We start from the raw sequence: 16757 nt of genomic DNA, 5'->3' as shown, positions 1-16757 counted from the left end.
AGGGGTAGACAGAGGCGTATCATTTCATCGCGATAGTCGTACTGCGTGCGAAACAGATTAGTTGTGTTTTTGCGTTGGGTTTAGTTGACTCTACTTTACATACATACATATATATAGCATCACACCTTTTCCCTTCAGGGGTAGGCAGAGGTGTAACATTTCAGCGCGATAGTCGTACTGCGAGCGAAACACATTAGTTGTGTTTTTGCGTTGGGTTTAGTTGACTCTACTTCTTACATACATACATATATAGAGCATCACATCTTTTCCCTTTCAGGGGCAGGCAGAGGTGTAACACCACAGTGCGATAGTTGTACTGTGAGCCAAATATATCAGTTGTGTTTTTGCGTTAGGTTTGCTTGAATCTACTTACATAAATATATATAGCATCACACCTTTCCCCGTGTCAGGGTAGGCAGAGGCGTATAATTTCATCGCGATAGTCGTACTGCGTGCGAAACACATTAGTAGTGTTTTTGCGTTGGGTTTAGTTGACTCCACTTTTACATACATACATATATATGTAGCATCACACCTTTTACTCTTTTCAGGGGTAGGCAGAGGTGTTACACCACAGCGCGATAGTTGTACTGTAAGCCAAATATATCAGTTGTGTTTTGCGTTAGGTTTGCTTGAATCTACTTCTTACATACATATATATAGCATCACACCTTTTCCCCGTGTCAGGGGTAGGCAGAGGTGTAACATTTCAGCGCGATAGTCGTACTGCGAGCGAAACACATTAGTTGTGTTTTTGCGTTGGGTTTAGTTGACTACTTCTTACATAAATACATATATATAGCATCACACCTTTTGCCTTTTCAGGGTAGGCAGAGGTGTACCACCACAGCGTGATAGATGTACTGTGCCCCAACTAATAGCAGTAGTGTATCTGAGTAAGGTTTGCTTGAAACTACTACTTACATACATATATATAGCATCACACCTTTTCCCCTTTTCAGTGGTACTCAGAGGTGTAACTCCTCAGCGCGATAGTCGTATCGTGAGCGAAACACAACTATGCTATTGAGACGGTCTATTTTTTACAAACACAAAAAATCAAAAAATAAAAAATAATTTTAACAAAAAATTAAACCCCCTTTAAAACCTCTCAAAACCAAAAAATAATTTCACATAACAAGTATATATTGGATACCAATTTGGAGTCGGTGCCTAACTAAAATTGCTAGTTAAGCTAGATAAATACATTAACGAATATACGAAAACAATGTGCTGCCAGCGTACAAAGTCAGCAAGTCAGATCGTCACCGGAGATAAACACATCGCCGCAGCACAGCAAATGGAAGCTATTAAGGAAATATTTAAATTTGTGAACTGTACACTACCCAAATTCTTCACCTTTTACATATAGCAGGTCAAATGTGTGTGTATTACACTCCCTGCCTCGAAAAAAGAGAAAATAAAAAGATGAAACACCATACATGTGCTTGGTATTACACCTTTCACTGTGTATGTTGTAGTACACACAAACCTACTCCTTTTAATTGATTTGAAAGAAATTTAGCTCATAGATGGACTATGCAACAAATATAGCTAACCAGCAATTTTAATTAGGCACCGACTCCAAAATTGGTATCCAATATATACTTGTTATGTGAAATTATTTTTGGTTTTGAGTGGTTTTGAAGGCGGTTTAATTTTTGTTAAAATTATTTTTATTATGAGCTATACTCGTAAACGTGATCCTGTAGAATATGCATATAGTATGAAAAATTACACATTTGTAGGGTGGACCATATTCGCAACCTTGGAATAATTTTAGATGATAAACTGCCTTTCAAATACCATTATGATTTTAGGATCAATAAAGCGTATCGACAACTTGGATGTCTCCTTAGTGTTTGCAAACCTTTTAAAAATAGCAGTATTGTAGTTCCATGTTGCAATACCAACTACATGTCTAATACACTTTTCTACCGTTGTTTGACTGTTTATAATAAAAAAATATCTCATATTAACATGTTTAATAATTCACTACATAGGCAGTTATGATGCTTGCTCTAAACACTTGAAATCAGTTTATTAAGTTTTGTTGTTAAATAGTTTCATTTATTATTTTAAATACTAATGACACCATTCAAAGCTAATGCGTCATTCAAAAAGTGATCCTTTATTAGTAATAGTTTTAAATTAAGTGTTGGCATTCAAAGTTAGACTTGTAAAAAGATAGGCAAATTGACTTGTTGATGTATGTGCAACAGGGAACGCAAGACCGTGTGCTTTAGAGGGCCTTAACAATTATAGAAGGACATCGGCCTCAGTGGCTGAGGGTCCATATAATCTGATATCCGATTCCTGCAGGCTTCCCTTTATGAAGAACTAGCTTTTGCTCGCGGCTTCGCCCGCGTGAAGAAGTTTTCCGGGATAAAAGTCCCACTATATATTTTCCCGGGATAGTAGCCTATAACCTTCTCCGGGTCTTATACTATCTCCATACCAAATTTAGCTTTCTTATACCACATCTTATGTCACGTCCCGTTCCCGTGGGTACGGGATAAAAAGTCCTATGTCCGTCTCCTGGTTCTAAGCTACCTTTCCACCAATTTTCAGCCAAATCGGTTCATCCGTTCTTGAGTTATGAATAGTGTAACTAACACAACTTTCTTTTATATATATAGATTTATATAGAATCTAATTATCATCAGATCGGTTTACAGACAACATTCCTGCATAGTAGGTACCTGTATGTTGCGTCGAGTTCTCTTTAATAAATTTCACCTCTCGCCACTGCCCAGTATAACATTAGAAAACAAATACACTCACCCGCCACAAGACAATACAGAAGCAACAACATTGTCGTGCCACAGAACGTTCCCAAAGCGCTAGCGTCGGCGTCGCGACGAGATCTCGAACTGAATTGTCCTTATATACGTCTCGAACCGAGAGTATAATAATTAATACATTTTTCCTCAAAGAAGAAGATGGCAAAACTGGGTTTTTTCCATCTAGCCGCGATAACAGGTCAGTACCAGGGTACCAGGGGTACTGACCTGTTATACATACATAACATCACGCATTTTATCCCCGAAGGGGTATGCAGAGGCGCAACTAGGGCACCCACTTTTCGCCAAGTATGCTCCGTCCCATGATGTGATAGGGGGCGAGCCTATCGCCATATCGGGCACAAATTCCAGACTCCGGGCTGATACTGAGCAGAAAACCCAAATATCACTTTGCCCGACCCGGATTCAAACCCAGGACCTCAGAGCGCTATTGTACCGGACATGCAATACAACTACGCCACCGAGGCAGTCACCTGACCTGTTATCGTTTAAATAAAATTGTAGCTTATATTCGCGGCCTCGCCCTCCTGAAGGAGTTTTCCGAGATAAAAGTCTCGCTAAAAAAATTATCCCATTTAATTATATTTATGCCTCACTTCTTTGGTCGTAGTGGTGTGGCGGTACAATCAGTAATTAGAATTTGAGCGACGCGTTGCATATATACCACCTCCGAATAGAAACCGTCGGAGGGTTGCGGCCGGCCAGGCGTAACATCTGCCTCGATTGGGAATTCTTCCCCTTCCATAGAGGAACGCAACCACATGTTTCTCTACAGCGATGTCAACATATACACCGCTAAAGTGCCTTCCACATAAAAGGTCCAATAATCCTACGGTACATCATCTTCATCTAACTTCAACGGTTTAGGCAGCGTATGTCAAAATAGCATTTTTTCCGAGTTACTGACCAAATTACACAAAATCATTATAAATTGTAGCCTATGTGTTATTCTGATGTATAACCAATATTACTCTAAAGTTCCATCCAAATCCGTTTAGTAGTTTTTCGTGAAAAGGAACATACATACATGATACATACATACATACATCCCTCCTCACAAACTTTCGCATTTATAATATTAATATGATTTATTCGCACAACACTATGACACAAACAAATCTATAATATAAAAATGAATCGCTGAATGTCTTGCTCAACGCAAATCTCGAGAGCAGCTCAACCGACTTCGCTAATTCTTTTTTATAGTAAGTATTCTTTGAAGTACGTGGATGGTTCTTACACAGAGAGAAAATAATAAATTTGCTTGAAAAAGTCTAAAACCAACATTTTTCTATATTCCCATACAAAAGATTCGTAATAATACTTAAAAGTTAATATAAACTTTAATACCGTACCATAAAGTTTAAGTGTTAGTGGAGGGGTTCCGGGAAGGCAAAACAATTGAGTTAGTATCGCATAAATATTTGTCAGTATTTATGCGATGGAAAGAATTTTAAGTGTTTTATAATTTTTATATTTTGACACCATGAAATTGTTGACTTATCAACTTTCTATTTTCTTATTTTACCTTACTAGCTGACCCGAAAAAAATAAAGAATCGACTGTTAGGCGGTATGAAGTTCACCGAGTCAGCTAGATATTAATAAAATAAACACATCATAAAAACAAGAAAATCACACTTACACTAGTGCACATAAAAGAAATAAAAAAAGAAGAAATTGCAAAAGTTATTAATGTATCATCCCACACCTCATGGTGTGAGTGCGGAGCGAGCATCGACGGTCTTACAGGGTCCCACGACTTGAAACTGCACAGTCGTATTACAAAAATAACTTAATTATTAAATCAAAAACGTCTGCCAATTTGTTACTATTACCACCTAAGGACGCCGCTGTGTATTAACGTACTCTGGAACTTTGGTAATACGTAATTACTCAGTGCCATCCTTAGAGTTCCATTTAGTACACTAAAGTTTTGACTCCCATGCAACACTAGCTCTTCACTACAATATTTAAGCCAAGTGAGTGCACGGCTGCCATTTTATTTAAATTATTACTTAAGTATGTTTCGACATGTTATTCTCATGTTAGTGACTTATTTTTATCTTTTTGTAAATAAAAAAATATTTAAACTTAACATTAACTTTATAAAAACGTCGAATTAAGAAGCTTCTCCTTTTTTTGAAGTTGGCAAAAGCAAACTTTGGCGCGAGCATTATTGGTATCGTAGATTAGATTTAGGAGATCTAAGAATTCTCCAAGACATTTGATGTTTCATTTTCAATCGATATTTTTGTATCTCAATTACTATGGAGTTTGAACAACTTTTTTCGTGATATATAACTAGTCTTTCTTTAATGTCCATTTTATAAGATCTGGAATTACAGAACCTATAAAAGGACAGTCTACTTTATTAGATTTGAAGTCTATAGGGTTGCACTAGTTCTGTATTCCACAGTGCTCCAATGTTTGTTCTTCTCTTGATCGCTTGATGCATCTGTGAGTGCTACTTTAGGCGTGTCTTCTGCGCCCTCTACGCCATCTGCGTCCGCTGTGACCGCATCATCCTCTGTGTATCATCCAGCAGCTGCGCCCTTGGTAGCCGCAGCACTCTTAGGGTATATAAACGGTAGCCTGAGTTTGTAATTCATTCAGTTCTAGAAGTAGTCCAGACAACACGAACTAAAACAGTCAGAATGGCGTGGCAATTAGTCTTACTGACATTACTGAGTCTTGGAGCTGTCAATTATGCCAGCAAAGCTTCATATGTGGGGATTTTAGGTTATCTCACAATTGATAAACGGCGATAACCCAGTTGGTGTGTGCCCTGTAGTTTTGCACATCAAACATTTTTGTACATTATAATCATCTCGATAGAATAAACGCATATGTTCGTTCCAGATTGTGTTCTGGATTTTCGAAAGGATTTTGACACCAAAAACCAGTTCCAATAATCATGGACGGGTAATAAGTTATTGAAGCCAGACCCAAACTCCTGCAGTGCACGTTTGTCTAAGGGTTCGAAAATTCGTATTGGATGTCCCGGGTTTCTGAATAGTATCATGGATGAAAATGGAAGAATCGATACCGGGACAAGCGTCCTGGTAAGTATGTCTTGAAGAGTCTCGTATGCGAGGGTCCGGCCTGGGTTGTTTCGACAAATGTATATTTTATAATAATATTGAATTTTTTTATCACTACCGATACTCATTAAATTAATCTTGCACTTTTTCATTAAATTGCACTTGGCTTCGGCCCGTGCCCTGTATACCTCAAATAGGAGAGATAATTATATGTATATATATAATAATAATAGAGCCCTTTATTCCGAACAAAGCAAAGATTTTACACTAATTTGAACAATAAAATACAGAAACAGAACTACAAGATATCTCTTAATTCGGCGTGACTTTTGGCAAAAGGCCTCCCTCCAATGATTTCCAATGTTATCTATCTTGAGCGTATATTCTATACTTATATATAAAGCTGAAGAGTTTGTTTGAACGCGCTTATCTCAGGAACTCCTGAACCGATTTTGAAATATTTAACATAGAAAGCTACATTTCTCTTGAATGCTATAGACTACTTTTTATACCGGGTAAATATTTATACCAGAAATCTTTTTGAAGCGGTAAAAGTTAGTAATAACTGATCGTAATGATGTAATAACATAAATTTATGGTTTTCAATTTGCAGGAAGCATATTGTGACGGCGGCAATCAGTTTAAATCTGATGACAGTGTACTACTAGAAACCTTCGATATGAAGGATATATCTTGCCGAGAACGACACGAAATAAAGTTTAAACTACCATCGAAATGTGGCAAAAATAATATACATTATAATAGCCAGTAAGTGGTTATTTTTTTATAGTGACCTGTTGGACAATGGATCTATCTTCTACGTTGGTGAAAAGTGACCAAGCCATATAAATTTGCAGAAAACGTTACCCGATAATCGTATTAGGGACCTACCCGTTTTCAGTAAGCCTTTTTAATTTCAACTCTTAAACAATATTGTTAACATAATAATATCAGCCTTATATTATATACTGTGCCACTGCCTAGTGCGGATTGGTAGACTTCACACACCCTCAAAATTCGTATAGAAAACTTCTCAAGTATGCCGGTTTCCTCACGAAGTTTTCTTTCACGGTTAAATCAAGCAACATTTCACAAACAATACACACATAATTTTAGAAAAGTCAGAAGTGTACCCTTGGGATTTAAACCTGCTTTTTTCGATTTGATTCGTCTCGGCAAACCGATTCTTATTACAAAATATTAACGAGACATTAACTTCTCGTCCATAAAATATAATTTAATTAACAGATAACTATAACATATAAACATAAAAATATAAAAAGTTAACATATTGTAAAATTATTGCATGACTTATTCCAAAATTATTAAAAACAAGTCCTTTAATCGTTGAGACAAAAGTAATATAGTTGTTCTTTTTAGTACTTTGTATGAAAAAAATGCATTTTATTAGCCTAGATCACTTAAAACTTAAATCCAATATTATCAAAAATACTATTAAGGCTGGAAGTTACCAACTTAAAATAAAATTAAGAAAGAATTTTTTTTTAATGGATCAAATAAATAATTTCTCGAAATTATGTAAGTATCAAATTGATAATATAGGTACTCTTTGACATATCCAGACTATTTTAGGTTCTCGAACAATCACTATTTTGCTCTAAACAACTTCAATCTGTCTTTTTTTGCTTTCTGTCGAGAACAGCCGATGATGTAGGTTTTTTTTTGGGTATCGGACCCGCAGTAAACACCAGGGGAAACCTCTGAATCAGATACTGGAATCCCCGGGCTTAGCGACTGCAGGGCCCTGGATGAAAATTGGGAAGAGATAGCTAAGAAGGAAGTATAGGGGAAGGATAAGATAACCTCTTAGGATGGGAAGAGCGGAGAAGGCCAGGAAATTTTCGCGAGCCCTTACAGGCTTCATTATGTATTGGCGGCCATGAGGTATACACACTTATCTGTGTGCCTAGGGCCAATTATCCCCCCGATACATGGACGTGCATTCGAAGTGGAGACCGCATAAGAGTTGTCGGATGATGTAGTTGAGTCAGGAAAGTTTTCACGATAGCTAGACAGTTAGGATGTGGACAAACGTCGATAAGCTCTTGAAACAGCTCTATCTGTAGTTGCTGGATTATTTAAACGAAGAGATGATGACTGTGGAGTGTGCATAACAATGCGGAGTGCTCTGGAATCCTCCGTCTAGCATTCGCAAGCCGAATTTCTTATTAATATCTTGATGTTCACGAGTTATTAAACCTTGTACATCTGAGAAATTGTATACGAATTTTGGGAGTGTGTGAATTCTACCAATCCGTACTAGGCCAGCGCGGGGGACCAAGCCTAATCCCTTTCAATAATAGGGGAGGGCTGATATTATATTAATATTAGAACAACAAACTCGATGTAAACTAATAGAAAAACACATGTTCTCTTACGTGTATAGGTAGGTACTAAAGTTGACGCACAATAAAACACGCAGCACGTTGACTGCCACGCGGTCGACTAAGGAGTGACCACCCCCCCTCCCCGACCACAGTGAATGCAAACACCTCTCTCAAGTTTATGAAAATCAGAACAACGCCATCTCTGTTATGAGTTGTGATTTATTTAGTAACATAATATTCCAGACGACACCGAATACGTGGGATAGTAATGAAAAATTATAATAGGTCTTATTACATATTTTATAAATCTCGATAATGTTGTATTTGTTCTAGTAGTAGTGTAGTAGGTTGATACTCGAAATTGTAATAATTTGATCCTTATTGTAAGGGAGTGCTACATGGAACGGGTAGAATTTAGACGGAAAACCCGTCTGTTACCAGAAATGATCATATTGTTATTTAAAAAAAAACTGAAAGATAAAAAAAATCGATATTTGTTTTTAATTTGTTAAAAAAGATTACGTTTATGATATAAGTTATATTAGTGTTTGTAAAATATTATAATGATATTTAAATAAATATGTTATTGGATGAATTTTTCTACACAAAATTTGACAACGAACTACTTATATTGTCATTTCGCTTGAACGTGTACGGCCTACTTATCATTCATTCATCCTGGCCTATGGGCGACAGCCTCTTAGGGGCGGCAGATTTCAGAGGACGCTCACTCAATTTAATTAATCATTTGTTTATTTAACTGTGCCTTCCATAATACTAACAAATGGAAAATTAATAAGTATTTTAGAAACCTACATACATACATAAACCTACCTACATAGGGCGGAAATAAAGTGGCCTACACTCATAAAAATATAAATCCGTCACTGCTTCTAATAATTTTACATGAATGACAAAAGGGAAACCGGCAGGAATCGGATTGTACCTATGCACCCTTCGCCACTTTCTTACACCACGTTTGGTACGATATACTAGTTCTTGTGCAATTCTTATTTTTTATTTCATTGTTATTTCTTTTACTTGCACTGGTGTATGTGTGATTTTTTATCGTTTTATAATTTCTTGATTACTGCGAATAAATCAATTTGTATTTCTAATTGTGTTTTATTGAATTCCTTTGTAATAAATAACCAGACTTTGAATGTGTTATTTTAATTGAATATAGGTACAAACATAGGGATGATAAAGTAATTAATAAGTCCCGATACGATCTGACAGATGGCGTGAAATTCAGCTTTGTAAATGTACACGCTATTGATATGAAATTTGAAATAGACATTGTCTCGCAATAATTCGAATGGCACAGAGACTATGATCATTAGGTCGTGTCCTTGATCAACCCAGCCAGGGACAGCAACTATTCAAATGTTTTTCTTGGTAAAATTATCCAAAATGTGACGTTATTTTTTGGTAAATGGATAACGTGACCTATAACTCTTACCTTTAATCAAATATTGATACGTATAACCTTACTTCGCGACTGACAGCCCGCGGTGGTCAAATTCAACCTAACCTATCTTAGGTTCCTAGGTCAAAAATACGCGTTATCGGGTATTTACCAAGGCCATACATAACATGCATATTAGTGGCGAAGGGTGAAATTTTTCAAAAGGTAACCCAAGGCAAAAAAAATGCCTCTGTTAACATATTTTCGCAGTCAATCTATCGGAAAACAAAATTAAGACATCGGATTACTCTTAATTCTAAATCAATCATACCTAACAAACATATTTACTAAAGTATTATACGTAAGTAATTGAAACATTAATAAAATCGAGGATAAAACTAATTATTCCATTAACCACAAATACATATTAATACTCTTGTTATAAGAATAGCAAAAGTATTCAAACTATAACCACAATACCTACCTCTAAGCTTCAATATACATGTACTGCGTACTAGATTTGGCGTTCCGAACATTCACTGTGTTCAACTGAATTGAATTGCAATCCATTCAAACTGACTTTAGTATGGCCAATATTGACAGCTTGTGGTTGTGAACAGAGTGGAGCTCATGTTATAAGAACTCCAGTCTAAATGTAAACCTGGATTTGAATAAAAATATTAGTAAATACTTAATAATATTTGTTGTTCATATGAATAAATAGGTTATAACAGTGACGTTTTGGTTTTCATTTTAGTTCAAATTTTTAACAAATATTTTATATGGATGTTCGTGTCTATAGAATATACATCAATCTCAGAACAATGACAAGCATATCAATGCCTCTAAGTATTAGTTTATTCTCAGAATATAACTTGTCAATGTCATTTCCCCAAACAAACATGCATTAATCATCACGTTCGTCAAACAGACCAACAGTTTAAGACTTTGGTTTAATAATAATAATAATAATAATAAAAACGTTTATTGCCAAAATTAAAACTATTACAGAAATTAAAAAAATAAAAACAAAACAATCTTAAAAATAAAAATGGCAAAAGGAAGTGGCTCAGCTAACTGCTGTCTGAGCTGTGAAACTCAGCCAGCGCTGGTTTTCAGCCACTCCTGGCCCCTTTGGTGTTAGGCGGGGTTAGGACTAACTGCTCCTCCATTCGTTTTAAACTGCTTAGGTCTAATAATAACAGTTAAAATTATCTTTAAGAGTATGTATGATTGTACCTATATTTATAAATTTAAATAATCAACAAAAGTATTCCTCAAGTTTTCCTTGTATCGTCGCGTTATTTTAAATTCAGTAAAATATAATATTTATTTCCTTCTAACAAGAATTTTTGTGTCTGAAATCAAAATTAATCAGATATACTTCTAATACGTAACTATCTAAATACTAATACTTTATACAAAATCTCAAACTTATAATATACTTACATAAAGGTAGACATTACAATCATTGTATCAATCATTCCACAATAATACGCATTTATTTATTTCTAATTAAAAAAATCGCTGGTCAACTAAATATCACAAAACTATGTATACTATTATATAATACTATTATTTAAAGCTGAAGAGTTTGTTTGTTTGTTTGAAAGCGCTCATCTCAGGAACTACTGGTTCAAACTGAAAAAATGTTTTTATGTTGGATAGCCCTTCGTTCGTGGAGTGCTATAGGCTATATATTCATCACGCTATGACCAATAGGAGCGGAGCAGTAATTAATCATGTTGCAATAACGGGGAAAATTGATTAGTTTTGAAAGCTACCGTTGCGTGCGCTGCGTAAACGGTTAAAGTTATGCAACAATGATGTATGACGGGATTGTTCCTCTTAAAAAGTTCTACAAAAATATATTATAAAACAAACTCCCCCGCTGCATGTCTGCCTGAAAGTGTTAAACTCAACGTATTAAGATGAAATTTGATACGGAGAGAGTTTGAGACCCTAGGAAGGCCATAGGCTCCCGGGAAAATATATAGCGTGACTTTTATAACGGAAAACTTTAGCCCGAAAATTTTTTTAACGCAGTTGGAGCCGCGGGCAACATCTAGTCAAAAAATAAAATGATTACAATTTACAACGACGTTAAAATAAACGACCAGAGAAGAGATAGCACGGAAGGTTTTCGCACATGATAATCATTAATAATATTTCGCGGCACGCGTTCGAGAATAAAAATTTATTGTATCTCCACCATCATCATCATCAGCGCGTTGCAGTCCATTGCTGGACATAGGCCTCTCCCAAGGTGCGCCACAGAGCTCGGACTGCTGCTTCATGCATCCAGTCGCTGCAAGCTCTCTTGTGTAAGTCGTCACGCCATCTGGCTAGAGGGCGTCCCACGCTACGTTTGCCAAGACGCGGTCTCCACTTCAGAACATGCTTACTCCATCAGTTATCAGTTCTGCGACATATGTGGCCAGCACATTTGCCACTTCAACCTATTAACTCTCAGAGCCATGTCGGTCACTTTGGTTCTTAGACGGATCACTTCGTTCCGGATTTTGACCTTCAGAGAGACTCCGAGAACAGCTCTTTCCATAGCACGTTGAGCGACTTTAAGCTGGTGGATTAGCCCCACAGTCAGTGTCCACGTCTCGGCTCTCCCATTACGGGGAGTATGCAATTTGCATTGTATCTACACATGCAAATATTTATTGATAAATTCATAAATTAATATTCACACGAAAGGAATAATATTATCATATTTGCATCGTTGCAATTAATTATTATTTATTTACTTACGTGTTTTATTTCTACTCTAAAAAGAAATATTATGTTTATGCAGTGTTTATCGTTTGCACCAATTTTATTTATTCAACGGGTTTCGTGAATATATTATTATTAAGTCAATATGAGTAATTATGATAATGACCTTTTCTGTTTATATTTTATTTAATTACTTATAGTAATGAACGGAAAAATATTTGTATATGACGAATTTGGTAATACACAGATCAATTTGTGGCAAATGTCCCAAAAGATTTTGAGGTACCCATTACCGAATTGATCCGTCTTACTTTTAATCGCCTTTTAATTAAAAGTAAGACGTAATACATAATAAAAAAAAATAATCAGCCACAAAAATACCTTCTAAACGAGAAGCAGAGATGCCGTGCAGATCAACCTGCTGCCCTCACTCTGATGTACGGACGCATTTAAATAAATCCACCATGATATCTCCTACCTGTCGTAAGAGGCGACTAAAAGGCTACATGATTGAGTCGCATAGGGAATGCGCGGCTTCAGTGAAAGTGACCCAAAATCGCTAATCACACGGAACCATCGTGCTGAAAAATGAACCGCCGCGCCGCACCGTGGGCGTAACTGGTATGGAAGGGTCAAGCGTGGACGGTCCCTAAAAGCGTCTTTGCCTACCTTAGAAATATCCGTGGTTCCGACAGCTACTGTAGCTATAGCAATGGGGACCTCAGAGCTGTAAAAAAGAGCTGCTTCTTGCTATAAGTTGAATTTCTTCGTAAACATTAACCAAAATTATACAATAAGTTTAGTAAATTAAGTGGCGCTGACATCTCATCGGAGTGAAATGAAGGTAATTTGTGGAATTAAAACATTATAATATAGGATCATGGAAAAGTTACTGGCAAGTTTTTGGAATATTGGAAAGACTGCCTCGGTGGCGTAGTTGTATTGCATGTCCGGTACAATAGTGCTCTGAGTTCCTGGGTTCGAATCCCGGGTCGGGCAAAGTGATATTTGGGTTTTTCTGCTCAGTATCAGCCCGGAGTCTGGAATTTGTGACCGATATGGCGATAGGCTCGCCCCCTATCACATCATGGGACGGAACATACGTGGCGAAAAGTGGGTGCCCTAGTTGCGCCTCTGCATACCCCTTCGGGGATAAATGCGTGATGTTATGTATGTATGTATGTAAGTTTTTGGAATTTGATATATGGTCGCACAACTTAGGTATTACTAAGTCTATAGGCATGACATTTCATTCGCAGGAAAGGCGTTTTAATAATATTTGTAAATATTGAAAAATCACGATCTATTACAATATGAATATATCAAGGATAAAGAAATATTAAATAGAATATGGCAAAATTCATTGCTCAAAGTTTTTCATGTATAATATAGACATTAAATCTAAAATCTGTAGGTAAGTTAAAACTACTTCGATCATGGGCGTAGTTAGGGAAGGGATGCAACTGCCACCGCGGGCCAAGGGTAAAAAGCCGAACACAAAAATACCAATGCAAAAAACACATGCAACAAAATTCGCAATTTCGATAACTTGAACGACATACTTATCCCAGTTTAAAAACCAAACTACTGAATCGCTTTTGAAAATATTTCTATGGAACTAATCTGGAAGTATATCCTTCCAAATAAAAAAATAATTTTCAAAATCAGTTAATAAATGATTGAGTTCTGGAGTCTACATAAAAAAAATGTCGAATTAAGAATCTCCTCCTGTTTTGAAGGCGGTCACTAAAAATAAACTTTGCCGCGAGCCTCTTCTCTATCGCTGAAAGATCTGGGAGATCTATAAACTCTTCAAAGCATTTCATATCTTAAGCTTTCAATCCATATTTCTATATCTCAATTACTATTGAGTTTGCGCTACATTTCTCAAGATATATACTTATAGTTTTTCTTTAATATCCCTTGTATAAGGTCTGGATCAAATCTGGATAAAACAGAACCTATAGAAGAGAGCCTACTTTATTAGATTCTGAAGTCTATAGGTGTTCCATTAGTTCTATATTTCACAATGCTCCAATGTTTGTTCTTCTCTTGAGCGCTTGATGCATGCAGTGAGTGCTACTTTAGGCATGTCTTTTACGCCCTTTACGCCATCTGCGTCCGCTGTGACCGCATCATCCTCTGTGTCTCAGCCACCAGCTGCGCCCTCTAGCCACAGCGCTCTTAGGGTATATAAACGGTAGGCCTGAGTTTGTAATTCATTCAGTTCTAGAAGTAGTCCAGACAACACGAACTAAACAGTCAAAATGGCGTGGCAATTAGTCTTACTGACTTTACTGAGTCTTGGAGCTGTTAATTATGCCAACCTAGGTAAGTTCTTATATTTTATAGTCTGACTACGAAAATATAGAACCTTTGGATTCGCCACTTACCCTTTCTCGTTATAAAGTTTATTTATTTAATATTATCCCACAGGACTTATACCGAATGTGATTAGATTTACATTGTCATTTAGCCAATTCAGATACACATAGCTATGTGAAGGTATTTCTATAACCACCCTTCGAAATTCAACCGGTGTACATTGAAATGGTATCTACGTTCCGCCCAACTAGATTAATCGTGTTTATGGCTCTTCTTAATTTTGTTTTTCGTTCCCTCTTATCAGCCTTTAGTCCGGCAACAAAACGTCCATAGTCTTTACATGCTAAATACTCAATGATTGTTAATATTATGTTCTGAAAATCATCCATCACAGTTGGCATGAGCTCTGACGTGACACGAAAAATTCATGGTTCCATATTCATTATCAAAACTCAATATAACAAAAATTATGCCCCGTAGTTTCTCACATCAACCATTTATGGACGTGATAGAATAAATGCATATGTTTTTTTCAGATTGTGTTTTGGACTTCCAAAACGACTTTGATACCTCAAACCCGCTTCCAATAATCTTAAGGGATAATAAATTATTGAACCCGGACCCAAACACCTGCAGTGTCGTTTTGCCTGAGGGTTCAAAAATTCTTATTGGCTGCCCTGGGGATACAAATAGTATCATGTACATGCAACCACATGGAAGAATCGATACTGGGTTAAAGCAACTGGTAAGTACGTTAAGGATCTGTCGTATGCAAGAACCCGCTTGGTTTGTTAAGCAAATCAACATTCTATTCTAATACTAGCTTTTGCTCGCGGCTTCACCCGTGTAAAAGAGTTTACCGGGCTACTTTTGTTGCGGGAAAATATTTCTCCCAGAAAAACTTTATGACGGGGCAGGAGTCGTCGGCAAAAACTAGTAATTACATAAAATTTATGGTTTTCAATTTACAGGAAGCATCTTGTAACGGTGGTAGTAACTTTATATCTGGCAACAGTTTACTAGACAGCTTCGCTTTAAAGGAAATATCTTGTAAAGAACAACCCAAAGTAACGGTTCGAAAAACGACGAAATGTGGCAAAGATAATCAACATCAAACTTACCAGTAAGTGATAATTTTTTAAAGCGACCTGCTCGACGTTCGACCTTATCCACTTCGATTCTGAATTGTGAATAAGTCATATAAATACGTTCCCTTTACTCAGAGTGACAATTTCTTAGCGACTGTCATCTCTCGATGGTGGAAATTACGCTGGAACTGCAGCGAAGATTGAATAATCTACTGATGATAAATAGGTATAAATATTAAAATATTTTTTACCTCCCCAGATGCGGATATACTATTGGAAACGTATTTGTCTGGGCTTTCGAGTCTTGTTACGATGAGAGGCTTTACATCCCGTCTCATGTAAAATACGAGATCAGGCCGCATACTTGCACTCCTGCACCAACTGCTCCATCAGGAAATATTCTAACTGGACTATGTAAGTCTCTTGTGCTCACACAAATGCACCTTTGAATATACCATCTTTATGTCTATTATTGACTATATTTGTTATATATATACAAGATTGTTCTTTCATTCGAATAAGCAAAGATCTTAAGCCATACAGATCACAAATTAGAACGTAGGTACTTTGAATTTACATTACTTTCAAATTATAATTCGCAACTATGAAGGTGATAAGGCGCAAATTACATATCTAACTCCTTTTCTCGGTGATTATTTATATATAGATATTAGTTGCTGTGTTTCATAAAAAAATGTGGTGGAGCACTATCTACCCATATTGTTTACATTCATATTTAGGGTGTAACTGCAAATATATAATTTTTCCGAGATAAATATTTTAGCTGGAATAAAAGGTAGTGTATAAAACTCAGAAAATTTCAAAATGAGTTAAGTAGTTCCTGAGATTAGCGCGTTCAAACTCTTCAGCTTTCTATATTAGTATAGATTGTAATGAGGAAAAGTTGTGACTTTGTTTTTAAGGCCTAATCTCTGGAACTACTGAACCGATTTACAATTTTTTTTCACTAATAGGAAGCTACATTATCTTGAGTCCTATAGCAAAATACAAGCA

The 16757-nt window shown here is 36.4% G+C and overlaps 1 protein-coding gene across 1 annotated transcript; it reads left to right on the top strand.

Moving 5' to 3' along the window:
• The first annotated feature begins 14557 nt into the window (after positions 1 to 14557).
• On the top strand, positions 14558 to 16207 carry LOC119191161. The gene is made up of 4 exons (XM_037445051.1): positions 14558 to 14661; positions 15192 to 15400; positions 15627 to 15778; positions 16003 to 16207. The coding sequence occupies exons 1-4, from the start codon at positions 14598 to 14600 to the stop codon at positions 16190 to 16192; spliced, it is 615 nt and encodes a 204-aa protein (XP_037300948.1). The 5' UTR covers positions 14558 to 14597; the 3' UTR covers positions 16193 to 16207.
• Positions 16208 to 16757: the final 550 nt, after the last annotated feature.

This window comes from Manduca sexta, unplaced genomic scaffold (assembly GCF_014839805.1).
Source record: "Manduca sexta isolate Smith_Timp_Sample1 unplaced genomic scaffold, JHU_Msex_v1.0 HiC_scaffold_113, whole genome shotgun sequence".
NCBI classification, from domain to species: Eukaryota; Metazoa; Arthropoda; class Insecta; order Lepidoptera; family Sphingidae; genus Manduca; species Manduca sexta.
This window is presented reverse-complemented; position numbering and strand designations above follow the sequence as displayed.